This window comes from Manis pentadactyla, chromosome 5, assembly GCF_030020395.1.
Source record: "Manis pentadactyla isolate mManPen7 chromosome 5, mManPen7.hap1, whole genome shotgun sequence".
Lineage (NCBI taxonomy): Eukaryota > Metazoa > Chordata > Mammalia > Pholidota > Manidae > Manis > Manis pentadactyla.
Window position 1 is genome coordinate 32881817 of NC_080023.1, and position 16087 is coordinate 32897903.

Genomic DNA, 16087 nt, shown 5'->3' on the forward strand with positions numbered 1-16087 from the left:
GGACCGGAAGGTGCCGGCCCGCTTTCCGGTCTCCCCAGCAGCCTGGGGGTCTGGCCGGCACCTTCGTCCCCAGACCCTGTGTGTCCGGCCCGGCCGGCGGCTCACTCCCATCCTCCGTCCTCCGGGCTAACTGCCCAAGGCTTAGTCAGATCCCTTGGGACCCGCAGTTCTGGGAAGGAGGCGCTTCCCATCAGTAGCTGAGTCCCATCATGACTCTACCAGTTAGTGCTCCGCCCGGATCCCGGGGAGGAGCAGCGTTACACCCAGGCCTTCCAGACATGTTTTCCAGAGATACTCCTGCCAAATTCGGGGTCTGGGATGTTTGTGCCTGATACGTAGCAGAGAGTGTGCAACATGTAAGTGCCGTGTATGAGGAAGAGTAAAATTAACATATGGAGCCTGTCTGCTTTTAATGTGGAGAACAGTTCTGTTCCTTTCTTTCCTCACTCCAGTCATCTTAAACCTCAAACCTAAGAAGACAAAAAGCGGTCGTGGCTTTTTGTTTCCTTCGTTAAATTAATTCTCAGGTGACATAATCTGCTTGAAGTCAAAGACCATTTCTAAATACGTCATGAGGAAAGTGATTAAGAGTTTCTAAAGACACTGAAATACCATATAGATGATGGTTTTCCTGAGAACATGACAACTTTAAGAAAGATACTGAATGTTGATTAAACAGTTTGCTGTGAACTGTAGCAAGTGTGAAAGGGTTTGTAGGCATTGTGCATTCTATGCAGTTAAATTCAGTCATCCAACAAATATTTAGTGTCTACTGTGTTAGACATTATCCTAGAGACGGAAGATGCAAAATGGATTAAGACCCAATTTCTTCTTTAAAAGTTCACAAGCTAGTAGAAGAGGTGAACAAGTAATTGCAGTGCATGTGACAAATACTATATAATACAGGTATTTTTATAAATTTGGCATAGAGATTAAAATTACCTATTAGTTTTGGCTTCGTAATAGGCGCTTTTCTGTTATTCTTAATAATAGGAAATTCTTCTTTATTTTAAATTCAACATTTTTCTAACATTCACTTCACAGTCTTTTGTTAGTATTTTGATAATAATCATAACCTTCAAAACAGTCAATAGGATCTCAGAAATTAAATCAGAATATCAATACTAGCTAGAATGGACCTTTGGATCTAAGTTCTCAAAAATACTGGCAATCCCTTTCAGGGGACCCAGAAAGTCAAAACGTTTTCATGATAATATAGTTGACCCTTGAACAACACAAGTTTGAATTGTGCAGGTCCCATTATATGTGGATTTTTTTCAATAAATATATTGGAAATTTTTTTGGAGATTTGCAACAATTTAAAAAAACATTTTCTTTTCTCTAGCTTACTTTATTGTAAGAATACAGTACATAATACATATCACATGCAAAGTATGCATTGTCTGGTCATGCTATCAGTAAGGCTTCTGGTTAACAGTAGGCTATCAGTAGTTAAGACTTTGTGAGTCAAGTTATATGCAGATTTTCGATTGCACGAGGTGTTGGGAGGTGTGGGCACCCCTAACTCCTACATTGTTCAAGGGTCAACTGTCCTGATGTTATTTTCACTTTAATTCTCTCTCAGGCAATCAGTGGTTTTCCAGAGGCTGAACGACATGTGATATAACAGATTGAATTGGAGAGATTATAGATTTACAAAAATGTAAAGCAATACCAATCTTCTTACTATTGGGAAACATAGTAATTTTTCATAAAAAGTGCAATTTATTTTAACATGTAATAGATTTATTATTGTCAATTTTAAGGTATTAATGTATTTTTCATTCATTAGGTTTCATTCCTAGGAGGGTAAATACGAATAGGTATAATCAACTTGAGAAAACTTTTGAGGTCTTCAAATTTTAAATGTGTAAAGGAGTCCTGAGAACAAAAATGTTTGAGAACTGCTTGATGTAGGCCAATTTCAAGTTGTTTCATGGAGCTCTAAGTTTCTGTGATAGCATGTCAGAGTCTGTAAGAAAGGGAATGAGTAGGAGGTTAAAACAGGCAAGGTTCTAGGTCTCCCATATCTATCTCCCTTCTCCAAAACAGACCAGTTCTACTTTTGTCGTTATCTGCTTCATATACCACATTTTCATGTAGGATTTCTATTTATTAATGGGGTCATCTGAAAATCTAAAAACCATTTTTTAATTATTTCTCTCCAAGCATTTACTATGTGGTAAGATTGTGCTAGTCACTAAGAATGTAATTGTGAGTATAGAATAATACATTCCCTGCCTTTGGGAATGGGGAAACATCAAACAATCACAAAAGATAAATGTAAAATTACAATTTTATTATGCAGAGATACATAGTCTTATGAGAGTATATATAATAGGAGTATTTAAAATAAGTCCGGAATACTTCCTCAAGTTGTGATAATTGAACTCCTAAAGAAAATTAACCATTAAATAGAAATACCATTTGACTCGGGAATCCCACTCCTTGGAATTTACCCAAAGAATACAACTCAGATTCAAAAAGACATATGCACCCCTATGTTTATCGCAGCACTTTTTACAATAGCCAAGATATGGAAGCAACCTAAGTGTCCATCAGTAGATGAATGGATAAAGAGGTGGTACATATACACAATGGAATACCATAAGAAAGAAACAAACTGTACCATTTGCAACAACATGGATGGAGCTGGAGGACATTATGCTCAGTGAAATAAGGCCAGGTGGAGAAAGACAAGTGCCAAATGATTTCCCTCATTTATGGAGTATAACAACGAAGCAAAACTGAAGGAACAAAAGAGCAGCAGACTCAGAGACTCCAAGAAGGAACTAGTGGTTACCAAAGGGGAGGGATGTGGGAGGGTGGGTGGGGAGGGAAGGAGAAGGGGATTGAGGGGTATTATGTTTAGTACACATGGTGTGAGGGATCACGGGGAGAACAGTGTAGCACAGAGAAGGCACATAGTGGATCTCTGGCATCTTGCTGCACTAATGGACAGTGACTGCATTGGGGTGTGGGTGGGGACTTGATAATACGGGTAAATGTAGTAACCACATTGTTTTATCATGTGAAACCTTCATAAGAGTGTATATCAATAATACCTTAATAAAAAATAAAAATAAAGGCAGTAACTAGGGGAAATGAAGAAGATAGTGGGGAAATACAAAGAGTGAATGTGGGGAAAGCAATTCAGAGCTAATTACAGTCACCAAAAATTAGTAGTGTGTCCAGGGTAGTAGCCATGGAGATTTAGAGAAATAAACATGTTGAAGAGATGATTTGGGAATAAATGCAGTAAGACTTTGCTAATAATTGTCTCCCTCATCCCAGCACACATACAAAGGGTAACACCACCTGGTGTCTGACAGTAAAGGTTAATTTTCCCTTTCACAGATATGTTTAAGAGAATCAGTTTCCAGCTCCCCAACTTCCACATATACCCTTTCCCCAGTCCATTTTACAAAAGAAAGGCTTACCTTTTATCCAAACAAAACCTTACTACGATCCAGTACACAGGAGTAAAATTCTCCTGGGTGCCAAACAAAGAGATAAACTGAATTCTCGTTTTGGGGGGTAGTCTCCTACAGTGATTAATCAAGACACCTCAAATCTGTCTCTCCTCATTTTATACTTATTTTTGTTAAGGCTGAAGTTCCTAATTAGAAACAGGGCATTTTGGCCTATGTTGGGATGTTCTGCATTCTAAACAGAAGATGTCATGTAAGTTAATGGCCTTGATTCTTTTAAAAGCAACTTGAGTATTTTGCAGGGCTACTAAATTTTTCAAGAAATACTGGATAAAATTTACAGTACTTATTCAGTAAAGCAGTTTAACTTATATCAAATCTTACAATATTTTTTCCACCTGAGTCTTCAACTTATATGTTTAACGTTTTTTTTTTTTTTGTAGATAATTATTTTTTATTGAAGGGTAGTTGACACACAGTATTATATTAGTTTCAGGTGTACAACACAGTGATTCAGCATTTATATACATGATAATTCTAGGTACCAGCTATCACCATACCAAGTTGTTACAATATTTTGACTATATTCCTTATGCTATACATTACATCCCGGTTACTTATTTATTTTACAATTGGAAGTCTGTACTTTTTTTTTTGTGTGTGTGTGTGTGGGCATCTCTCATATTTATTGATCAAATGGTTGTTAACAACAATAAAATTCTGTATAGGGGAGTCAATGCTCAATGCACAATCATTAATCCACCCCAAGCCTAATTTTTGTCAGTCTCCAATCTTCTGAAGCATAACGAACAAGTTTTTACATGGAGAACAAATTGTTACATAGTGAATAAGTTACATGGTGAACAGTACAAAGGCAGTCATCACAGAAACTTTCGGTTTTGCTCATGCATAATGAACTATAAACAGTCAGTTCAAATATGAATATTCATTTGATTTTTATACTTGATTTATATGTGGATACCACATTTCTCTCTTTATTATTATTATTTTTAATAAAATGCTGAAGTGGTAGGTAGATACAAGATAAAGGTAGAAAACATAGTTTAGTGTTGTAAGAGAGCAAATGTGGATGATCAGGTGTGTGCCTGTAGACTATGTGTTAATCCAAGCTAGACAAGGGCAATAAAACATCCACGTATGCAGAAGATTTCTCTCAGAACAGGGGGGGGTGAGGTTCTAAGCCTCACCTCTGTTGATCCCCAATTTCTCACCTGATGGCCCCCCTGCGACTGTGCCTGTCTTAGGTTGTTCCTCCCTTGAGGAATCTTACCCGTCTCTGGTTAACCAGTCATCTTCCGGGGCCATACAGGGAAATGTAAAGTTGGTAAGTGAGAGAGAAGCCTTATTGTTTGAAAAGGTTAGCTTTTTACTTCTTTGCATATTTATGCCCTGTGGCTTCTATGCCCAGCATTTGTCTTGAGGTACCTTTACCACTTGGAAGAATTATGATACTCGGTAAATTCGATATGAGGCGCAAATTCTACTTAAGGGTTGTAATTAGGAAGGAAGAAGAAAAGCTATAGAAGTAGCAGGCGGAAGAAAACATGGGAAGATTGATTATTTCTTTGACATATCTTCTTGTAGAGTAACTTCAGCATGTATAGGTTTTAAACTACTAATTAAATTGCGCACACACATTAACATAATAGGAGTACAGTTACATAACTAAAGCATACCTGTAATTACCAGCCATCTCCAGTGAAACCAAGAAAACCAGTTAGGCACCTTAGGCATTTGTGAAAACTTATCTATGATATGGTGGATATTGTCCAACTGAACTTGAACAGTCTGAGAGAAATCAGACAAATTAAAACAACCCATTCCTGGGGACTGTTCACATCCCATATGTTCTTTTAACAGTAAATAGTCTGTAGTTGTAAGATTTTGGAGCACTACAATTTGCACTTCTCCTAATTCTTGGTTGAGTTCCAACAGTATAGATCCAGTCAAATTTGTTGTTTTACTGTATGCACAGGCCAGCTTAGATATCTCCTTCTTCATTCCCATGGCAAGTCCAGGAACTGGTGGGATGAGTGCATCTACACCTGTAGCAGTGCGTGGATCTTTGTTGGGGTTTTTTGATGATCATCTTCTGGCTTGAGTCTTCCAGAGAGTGCTGATGTTGGAAGTTCTTTTTCATATCATATCTTAGTTCATTTTCGGGGTAGCCAAATTAGGCTTTGATCCTCTGTATAAACACAAACAGATCCTTTGCCTACACTTTTATATGCCCTTTATACCATGTTTAACGTTTTTTATTAACTAAATTATAATTATACCTAGGAGCACATTAAACATATTATGCCTAGGAACATACTAAATGTGAACTTAAAATGTGTGAGGCATTCAATGAAGTCAGAACCATTCTCCAAAATTTCCAAGCTGTTTAATCACACTGATTCTGGCACTCTGGGCAGCAGCCAGGATTATAGTTATCTTAATGCTTTGGAGCTATCCAATTTGTCTGCCAATCTTGCAAAATTTCTTGTAGTTTTTCATTATGGTCTTGCTCTCACTAGTAGTTTACCCAGAGATTATATTAAAATAAATGCAGGTAGTCTTGAATCCACAAGAGATTTCACTTGGTTTGCTCACAGATGAAGCCAAGTAAGTTTTGGTGAAATGACTTAGACCCTTTTCTGCATTCTGGTGTATTTTGGCAAAATAGTGGGAAAAAAAAATTAACTGACACCAACTACCATTAGTTGAGGAAGTGATTGAAGTGGGAGGAACACCTAAGAACCTTTGTTAAGGGAAAGCATTGAGATTGCTTTGCACTGCACTCCTAAAAGGAAAAAATATGTGCAAGACAGTATGTAGATTTTTAAAATTCTTTTAGGAATATACAAGCAATAAAGTTAGAAATTATAGGTCTAGGATATGCCAAATGGAGTGTATGTCTGCATTTGTGTGGACAGCAGGATCATTGGAGGAGAGGTTAGGGGAATGACTATTCCAAGTACTGTGTACTTGGATATTGAATTAACCAAGAATCATTATAGGAAGAGTGTTGAGAAGACAGGCAGCAAGTCCAGTACTAAAATCTTCAAGGAATGAGTAGTGATCTAGAGTTCTGTATGTGCTCTTCAAAGATAAAGTATCATGTGGAATACTGTGCCAGCATGGCCTTTCAAAGAGTTGGAGTTTTAGGGAAGAGAGGATAGCCTGGCAGCCAAAATGAGAGACTGAGAAGCTCACTCCGCCTTGACATTCTTTGGTTATAGGGTTTGGAAAAGAAAACTATTTGAGAGGGTGGTAGGAGAGTCAGTGCTCTTAAGGAGATGCCAGGTTTTGGTGAAGGCAATGGTCAGAGAAAATGTTGAATATATGGGACTTTTGCTGATGATGGCTCCCGAGTTAAGAGTTTTGGGGCATGAGGAACAGTGCGAGATTGAATCAGGGGGATAGTAGAGTGATGACCTGGGAGTCTTGGACTTCTAGTGGATGCTGATATAAACAGGGAAATAGGACATGATAGGATTAATCATGATGGTCTCTAAGGCCAATTATCATAGCGAGGCCATGAGTGTAGAGAGAGGAGGAAGGTAGGCTTGAAGGAGTATTGGCAAAAATGTAGATTTCAGTGGGTCTTCCTCTCAGACATAATAGTGGTGCCGAGGCCAGCAGAGGGGTGACACCACGATAGGGAAGTAGAGTTCTATGACTATTATCCCCTGGCTGCAGGTACTCTTCATCTTTCATCTCAGTAAAACAACAATAAAAACCTGTCCCTTTCACCTTAGACACCCATATATCCCACTTAAGTTACTGCTCCATTTCTCTGCTCCCATTCATTGTAAAATTCCTCCGAAGAGTTACTTGTACTTCAACTCTCCTTCTTTATCCCTAAATCTTTCCTTGACTACTGCAGCTGGGCTTTCATCCCCATCACTCCATCAAAACATCTTTTATCAAGTTTACCTGTGAATCCTGCTAAAATGTTCAATTCTCTAAGAAAAAAAATTAGAATGGTTGATATCTTCATCTGGGTCATAGTTAAACATGTCAAAATTCACCAAGCTATCCACAAAGATTTGTGCATATTACTGTATGTACCTCAATATAAAACATTAAAAAAATAATCTTAAAAAAATTTTTAACTCTTATCTCTGTGATTTGACTTATCCATAGAATTTTACCTCACTTGGTTTTCCTCTTTCACTGGATTCTCCTTCTTAGTCTACTTTGTTGGTTCCTCTTACTGTAGCAGAGCGCTAAATATTGTTGTACCCCTAGTCCCAGTCCTGGGGTTTCTTCTCTTGGATGTCACTCTCTCTTTAAGTGACTTTTTCCAGTCCCAAAGATTCAAATACTATCTGTGTTCTGTTTTCATTTTTATCTCCATGATAGAACCTTAGCTCCAATCAGTAGGCACCTCAAAATCATCATAGCCAGCACTGAAATATTGTTTTTCCTCTGGGGTAGTTACTGCCAGCTGACCCCAAAAGCCACACTTTCCTCGTTTAGTAATAAAATAACCAAATTTTAGCTGGGCAGATATTTCCCAAAATGAAGGCTACATAGTTTTGCCTCTTGTTGGTACAGTCATGTGACCAAGTTCAGGCTAAGATGATGTGAATGGAAGGGATATGTACAATTTCTGGGACAAACCCTTAAATGAAGAGACAGGTCCTCCATACTTTCTTCCCCTCCACCCTTCTGGCTTGAACACTGGCCCAGTGTTGTTGTCGTGAACTATCTTTGACTACACAGAGCAGAACATCATTGGATGGACCACAGACCAGAAGTTTGAGAAACACCGCTGTAGGGGTCAGTGGAGCAATGATAGAGTCTCAGCTCTGAATACGTGAAGCAAGCATTTCAGCTGAAGACTGCAAATATTCTTTAATTGTCACGTGAATGATAATTTGTCTATCTGTTTTTAGCCACTGGACTCTCTCTTCCAGCAAGTTAACCTATTTGCTCCTAGTCTAGTTCTTCTCCTCTTCATTTCCCTTACCATAAAGCTTTTTCATCTCAGTTTGTATCATCAATCACTCAGTTAGTTGCTCAAGCCCCAAACTAGATGTCATTCATGTTTTCTATCTTCCCTTTCATTCACTGCCAAGCTGTCAATGTGGCCTATTGGCTTCACCTCCAGAATATATCCCAAATCTGCCCTGTTTTTATAATCCACACTACCACAACCTTAGTCAAAGCCACTAGTATCTCTTATCTGGACTCCAGTGGCTAATTACCTTCCTGCCTTTCTTCTTGAAGAAGTTTGTCCATGTAGCAGCTAGAGCAAGATTATAAAATCATAAATTAAGATCTTACATCTCCCCGCTTTGCCCCAGTGGCTTTTATATATGTAATAAGATCCAAGTCCTTATTTTGGATTCTAAGATCATACAAGATAATAGATCTTAGACATCTGATTTCATTTTGTACAGGTCTTCCTTAACCTGGTATCTTGAAAATGCCAAGTCTATTTCAATCTCAAGGCCTTCATACTTCTTGTTTTTTCTCTTGGAAACTGCCCAGATCTTGGCATGGCTTATCATTCAAGTTTCAAATATCATCTTTTCAGAAAGCTATGATTTATTTTAACATCTTTTTAGTAATTAGCAGTCCCTGAAATATTCTTAAATCTTATTTGTTAGCTTTTGTATTTGTCCACTGTAAATAGAATATAAACTTCTTGAGGGCAGGGACTAAAAATAAATGACCTTACTACCACCACAGAAATTTTCTGAGGACCAGAAATTTTAGGTATGTGAAGAATGCATATCCTAGTAACATAATTTTGATCCAATTCCCTGAAAAGTAATAATCCCACTTATATTCCTTTTATATGGTGGTGGTGGTTTTTGTTTTCTGACTTTTTTTTTCCTTTTTAACATAGAGACTTAACATGAACTGAATGAGCTTCTGTTAGAGCCATCCATGAAGGATGACATCTCCCTTCCTCACCTCCACAAGAAAAAAAATAGACAAAATATAAAGCATTATTTTTAGGCATCAGGAAAAAGTGTGACTATTGCTATTAAAAATATTTCTACTGCAGGAGAAGGCAGGGTTTCAGTTAAATCCCTGCCCATACATTTAAGTCAGTTAGTATGGAAATAATATTTTTGCTTTTGTTTTGCTTTTCATCTCTAGAACTAAACACAAGGTTTAGCATTCTTTATGGTCACTGAGTCTCACCTTTAGCTGCTATTAAAATCACCTGTAGACACTTAGGCCGTACCAAGGACCGCCATACCAGAATCTCTGAGGTGTGGGGCCAAGATGTCAGTAGTCTGTTAAGTTATCCAGGTGAGTGCAATATGCAGCCAAAGCTGAGAACTACTAGTCTGTTTGCTCTAGCTTCTCTTGCAATGGATTTATTAATCTACTAGTCAAAATTTATTTGCTTTCCAGTTTACCTTCCAAGGATTTAAAATCTTGATCGGAAACTTTTTTTCTACTTAAGTATAGTTGATGTACAGTCTTATATTGGTTTCAAGGAAATTATGACATTTAATATTTTAATCTTTAATGTTTATGATTCATATGCAAGGCTCTGACCTAAAGGTGCCATTGTCCATTTCTGGTAGGGTGAATTTCTTCCAATGGGAATTCAGTGGAAGTTTCAAACCTATAGTTTCTATAGGTTTTGAAATTTAAGGTTTTGAAAAGGGAGGGTGTGTGTGTTGGATAGTGAAGGCCTTTACATAACACTATTTATTTAGGACTTTACAAAGCATTTTTCCAAGTATTTGATTCTCACTTCAGCTTTCTGTAAAGTACTGCTCTGAATTAACTGGGCTGTCCAAGGGTCACATGATTTGTGTTTCTTAGTTAAGGCCCAGGCTGCTTGACATGACACGTTAGTCTTTCACTTATTGAAAACTAATACATATACAATTTCATATTGCAATACAGGAACATATTACAACATATTGAATACAAAGTAAAAGAGATGCCCCAAAATGTGCTACTCTTTTCACTAAATTTCCATTTTGGAAAATGGTTTTTTCATAAAAAATATTTGTATTGACATGTATTGAATTATTATTTTAAAATAATACTTTAAAATGTTGTTTTAATTTTGGACACAGTAAACATTAATAGATATAACCCATATAAACAGAAGTTCTTTGGGGTCCCAAAACCAGAAAGTTTGAGAATCACTATAAGCAATTATATATGCTGTAGCCTCTGGCATAATTTCTCGTTGTTAGAAAAGTAAAAGCTGAATGAATTGTTTACCTTAACATTATGCTTGGCTCACACAAAGCTACTTTAGCTTTTTTTCTCCTACAGCTAAACACTACTGACAATACTATTTTTATTGCATATAAGATTGCTACAATAAAAATGAAAGTTTGAAAAACTGGATGAAAATTACAGAATAAGTGATTAAAAATACCAATTATCAGCTGTCTTTCTTCAACAAAACACCCTTTGAATATCTCTAATGCTTTTAGAGAACAGCATCAGAAACTATTGATCCAGGAAAGCACAAGGAATCAAACTTAATTGTTGCCTATTTATGTGACTCTGAGTTCTTAAAATAGTTACAGAATTTTAAAAAATTATTGGATGTTGTGGAGGGGGAGTATTAGCCCTATCCATTCTTTAGTGGAGAAATTGTAATTTTCAATACTACTTTATTTAATCCAACTATAATTTGAAATACTACTTTTATTTTCTGCTTTAGCTTTGGCTACCAGAATCATGCTTGAAGCTTTAGATTACCAGCTTTCAGCAGATCGCTGCTAATCACTCTGGGAAAGTAAAAGGATGTGCCAGAAGTGCCATGTGAGACAAAACAGAGTAAAACATAGTCTATTAAGAAAAGGTTGTTAGATAAAATTGAAGGCTAAGGACATAGCAAGGATGTAAATCTTAACCCATTTGTTGGGGATGTAGGCTCTGGTGTCAGATTTATATCTGTTCTGTATGTTGTAACCACAAACTTGTTCTTGCTGAATTAATTGTAAGGAATCCTCTTTAAGGCACCCAGACTTCCAAAGTTTAATGTTTACATACTAATTAATTGTAAGGGAAAGCTGCGTTCAGGCCAGGACCATAATGCTTTTGTATATAAAGTGCTTCTTCCTGTGGCACTGAATGAATGAGTGACTACATAACAGATTCATTTCTTTAATAGGAGACTTATTCTATAATCTTGAATCCCCTGTGTGGTATTTGTGGTTTTTATTTTTGCTCAGTTTTTCAAAACAAATAGAAACAATGCCATTCAAATCCATTAATCAAGACACAGCATGAGTGTCTGAGGTTATGAGCAGTTCAGGATCAGATATTTAAGTAAAGTCTCTGTTACTGCAAGAATTGTAAATAATTTTCTCATTCCTAAATTTCCTAGAAATAAGCAGAGCTTTGTATAAGGGGATAGTATTTGATAGGGAAGTTGCTTTATTCTTAAAACTACACACATAATTCTATACCCCTGGCGTTTTCCCTGCCTTCCAGATATCTCCCACCTCCCTTTCAAAAGACATCTTAATTTTGCATCTGATTATTTAAAATGGCTTCTGTAATCTAATCCTGAGTAACATTCATTTTAAAGCATTAACAGTTAAGCAATAGACAATATAAACACTTGTTGAAATGTTTATTGAACCACAAAGTCCATTTGTTTGAGAAATGATGGGCAAAATTAAGTTCCCCATGGGAAAAGATCACATTAATAACTCCAGTTTAAAAAAAATCTGAGTATGAGAAATAATCATGGTTGGTGTTTCTGGAACATTTTGGGCTTGGGGGAGAACCAACTCCATACATTGAGATTTCAAACTGAGAAAACCATCAGATGAAATGGCAGGAAGCAAAATACTTATTTTATTAGAATTCCATTTTCTGGGAGAGAAACTGTATTGCAGTCATTTAATGAAAACCTAATTATACTAGGGATTCAGATATTCACTGACATTTACATAACAAATTTTAGATTTAAATCATTCACTCTCTCCAGGAAATTGTTTTTCACAAATTTTGCCATTTCTAAATAACACTTAAGTATCATACAAACACTGACATCATAATCATGCCAGAGCAATTTTATGCTTTTTACATGTATATGGGTATTAATAATCTTTAATATATGGATGCATTCCAGGTCACAGAGCAAAGGCAGATTTTCACTTTTGTGTTTTTAGTACAGTTACATGTCTAGCTCCTTTTAGGTAACATGTCTTTTTAAATAACTAACACTATTAGATATTATTCCCTCAAAGCAAATACCTATTAACCCTGTATTTCAGGAAGAAATAAAAAATAATAATGAAAGAAATGTAATTGCAATCTAACTTCCTAGAGATTCTTAGAACCCTTACTTCTGAATACTGGCCCGATACTGCTATTCTATAAATATTTTTCTTATAACATAGAAGTTTTCTCTGGAGAATGTCTTGAGTTAGGTTATGGTAAAAAGCCTGACAAACTATTTAATAAAGGATGTTAACATTTTACTAAGCAAAAAAGCCTGCTTCTTTTCCCACAAAAGCCAAACAGAAAACAATGAGTTTTACTAACATTTTCTATTTATTCTTTAATAAAAAGTGCATAGTACAAGCCCTTTACCCCAATCCAAGTACTCATTAATAGATTACAATAAACCCTGGATGGCACAGACATGATTTGTTTGGCATGATTAAACATTTAAAAACAGCAATTAAGATTTAATATATCATATGACCCATTTTGCTTTTAACAAAGTAATCATCAGATATGGTAACAAATACATATGACTTTTCAATTAGAAATATTATGTTAAGACTAAACGTTCTATTGCAACAACAAAAATTTAACCCACTAACTGTAAACTCTCTTCATTTCTCCTCCAAGTTGCTGTTTTTTGTCTTAAGCTGAGCTGGTCAAATTTTAGCACATATTCATTTAGAGTGACAGACTTTCATTCAGAGTGATATATTTCCAAGGTTCCTTTGAAAATTAAGAATTTTGTAATTTCATAAACACTATCACATGACATACAACAAAGACACTAAAAGTAACCATGGAATAGCTGAACTTAATAGCTTATTTTGGAAAATCTCTGCAAGCTGTTTAAAATATAACCTGCTGAGTTTGGGATGGTGCTTGGATAGGTACATGATAAAATCTTTTACTATATACAGTTCCAATGTTAACTTTTTCCATATGGAAAGCAAAAACAAATTATTTTGCTTAAAACAACATTAAATGACTCTAAACCAAAATGAACTCTTAATGGTATTTGCAGAATATTTGAAAGCCAAAGTGATTAAAATGTGAAGCTTTATCTCTCGTTTTTCCAGATTATTGAAAAATGGTTGTAGTCACATGCCAAATAATGATAAGAGTGTGCTCAATAAGAAGGCCACGTTTAGAAGCTTTAAGAATTAAATAGAATGATATAAATTACTTGTTAGGTTGATAGGAATCCTTTATATGCAGTAATACACTGTCTTTTTCAGGAACGCAAAGAATTTAGAGGTAACTGAAGACTAAATATTTCACTAATAAATTTTATTACTAATTAAATAGATGATCCATATAGAAAAAGGTTAGTATTCTAGATGTAATGTCAATTAAGTGTATGTGACAGATGTGAAGAACCAAGAATAAGAATTTCCAGAATAAGATTTCCAGGTCTCTAGCTAACACACCAGACATTCTGTTTCTATGTCACAGCCACATCTTCAACCAAAACCAATCCTCAATTATTTGTGAACTGTAGATTCAGTGAGTACATCAGTATTTCTGCTAGACACCAGCTTTCTAGCAGCTTAGGGAATAGACTGCTAGGATGTATGTGCAAGCCTTCAAAATTCAGGAGGCAAGGGCAGAAAAAGAATGCTTACAGGTATTTAGCTACATTTTATGCCATTCTACCCTTTCTGCTTTAAATAGCTATAGAGTTGGGAAGGCTTCCAGTAGGACACGGCAAGAGAAAAAAACCTTAAATCTGTGGTGTTCATTTATCCAGATTTGACTTTCGTGTGTTATAATACCCCTCAATTAGCACAAGTAATTAACAGTAGATTATATTATTTCAAGAAGTTGAGCACAAAGCCAAGATGCACAGGAGGAATCCAAGTAGTCAATAGTGCATTATATGATGAAATGAAGCCCTTATAATGTTTATGGCCTAGAATGTAACCATAATAAAGGGGGGAAAATACCCTAAGAGCATCACACAATTCTATCAAGAGACTCTATTAAACAGTACAAAGATAAAGAGAAGTTTACTTGATTCATACAATTTCTCAGATTGATACAGTGAAAAGCTAGACTGTTCTAAGATGAAAAAATCCTTACATTGACAGAAAAAAACTTCTAGTACCACAGGTCATCTGTAATCACTTCCTAAGAAAAAATTCTATAATCACAAAAGTCATGCAGACTTTCTAAAAATGCCATTTCTATGAATTTTCTTTCAAACTGGGCAAAACAATGCAGCCTTCTACTTTTTGTACATTTCAAAATTTTTACTTATATTAATGCTCCTCTCCACCCTGATTCATCCCATTCCCAAACAAGAATGAGATGAGGGAAGAAAAAGATCTGATTGCTTCTCATTTTCCTCCTTTTTCCGTCTTGTAAATTAAGAATTCATTAAATATTTAAGGTCAGAAGGATAACAAAAGACTCAAATTTTTTTCTTATAAGAAAAAAAAAAAAAAAGAGCCAGTAAGCATTCAAATTTCAGTAACCAAACAAGACCCCAATGCAACTTTAAGATAGTTTCACTTAACAGGGAAGTAAGTGTTAGAACAGAAGCTTCCTGAGAGGCACCCATTCAAAAAATAAATTATAACTTAAATTATTTCTGTATAGATTATATCTGGCAAAGGCAGAAAGAATTAACTTTTTTCCTCCTTTCATGAACCTTGTAAGGCTAGTGCAATGGCTTACAAATGTCACATAATGGACTATAAATCATCTACCATATTTAAATGTTTATTTAAAGTTTTCTTAATATTAGACATTTTTATGGGAATAAAAAACATTCACTAAATAATTATTTCATTTTGTCTCTCCTGCTTTTCTAGTCACATAAGCCAGCTATGGTGGATGATAGATTTCAGCTATAACTTATAAAATATTCCAAAGGCTGCCACAGTCCCAAGAACTAGAGAAAATTGTCACCCACAAATAAACTACCAAAGCAAATGTAAATATAGTGTTTCTAATTTTCTTTCACACAATCTCAGACAACCTCAAGTGACTTTTTAAATTGTGAAAAGAGCAATTTTAAAACCTACAAAACTATTTAAAATATTTAAATGCAGAGATCTTGGGTTTTCTTCAATCAGGCCAGAAATCACAAAAATTATGATCACAGTTAACAAATAGAATGAGTGGAATGTTTACATTTAGGATAACTAAAAAAGCCCATGTAACTTTAAAAAATATAATCATTTACTCAAATATACCATGAAAAGGAATGGTGGTAACATAGGAAGCAAAAATAAGCTTGCAAGTGAAATTTTTAGAAGCTCATGAAAACTATACCATCCCATTTTGCAGATGCAAAAAGAAAACACTTCTAATTGTGTTAAGAGTACTCGGGTCATCTTCGTTCATTTGGTCGTGCAAGGTGTTAACTATTGTCACTTCCTGTATCACAAAGTTAGTCCACAGGAGGGGCTGGTGGATCTTGTCCCTGGCATTAGAAAGAAAGAAATTATGGAATTAATTTCTTA

The 16087-nt window shown here is 35.6% G+C and overlaps 1 protein-coding gene across 1 annotated transcript in view; it reads right to left on the reverse strand.

The window, feature by feature from the left end:
- Positions 1–12925: 12925 nt before the first annotated feature.
- SMIM14 (small integral membrane protein 14) overlaps positions 12926–16087 on the reverse strand; it is an 86124-nt gene continuing 82962 nt past the window's right edge. Inside the window, exon 5 of the mRNA XM_036908503.2 lies at positions 12926–16047. Within this exon, the coding sequence (XP_036764398.2) occupies positions 16015–16047 (33 nt within the window). The 3' untranslated portion in view covers positions 12926–16014. The remainder of the gene's footprint in view (positions 16048–16087) is intronic.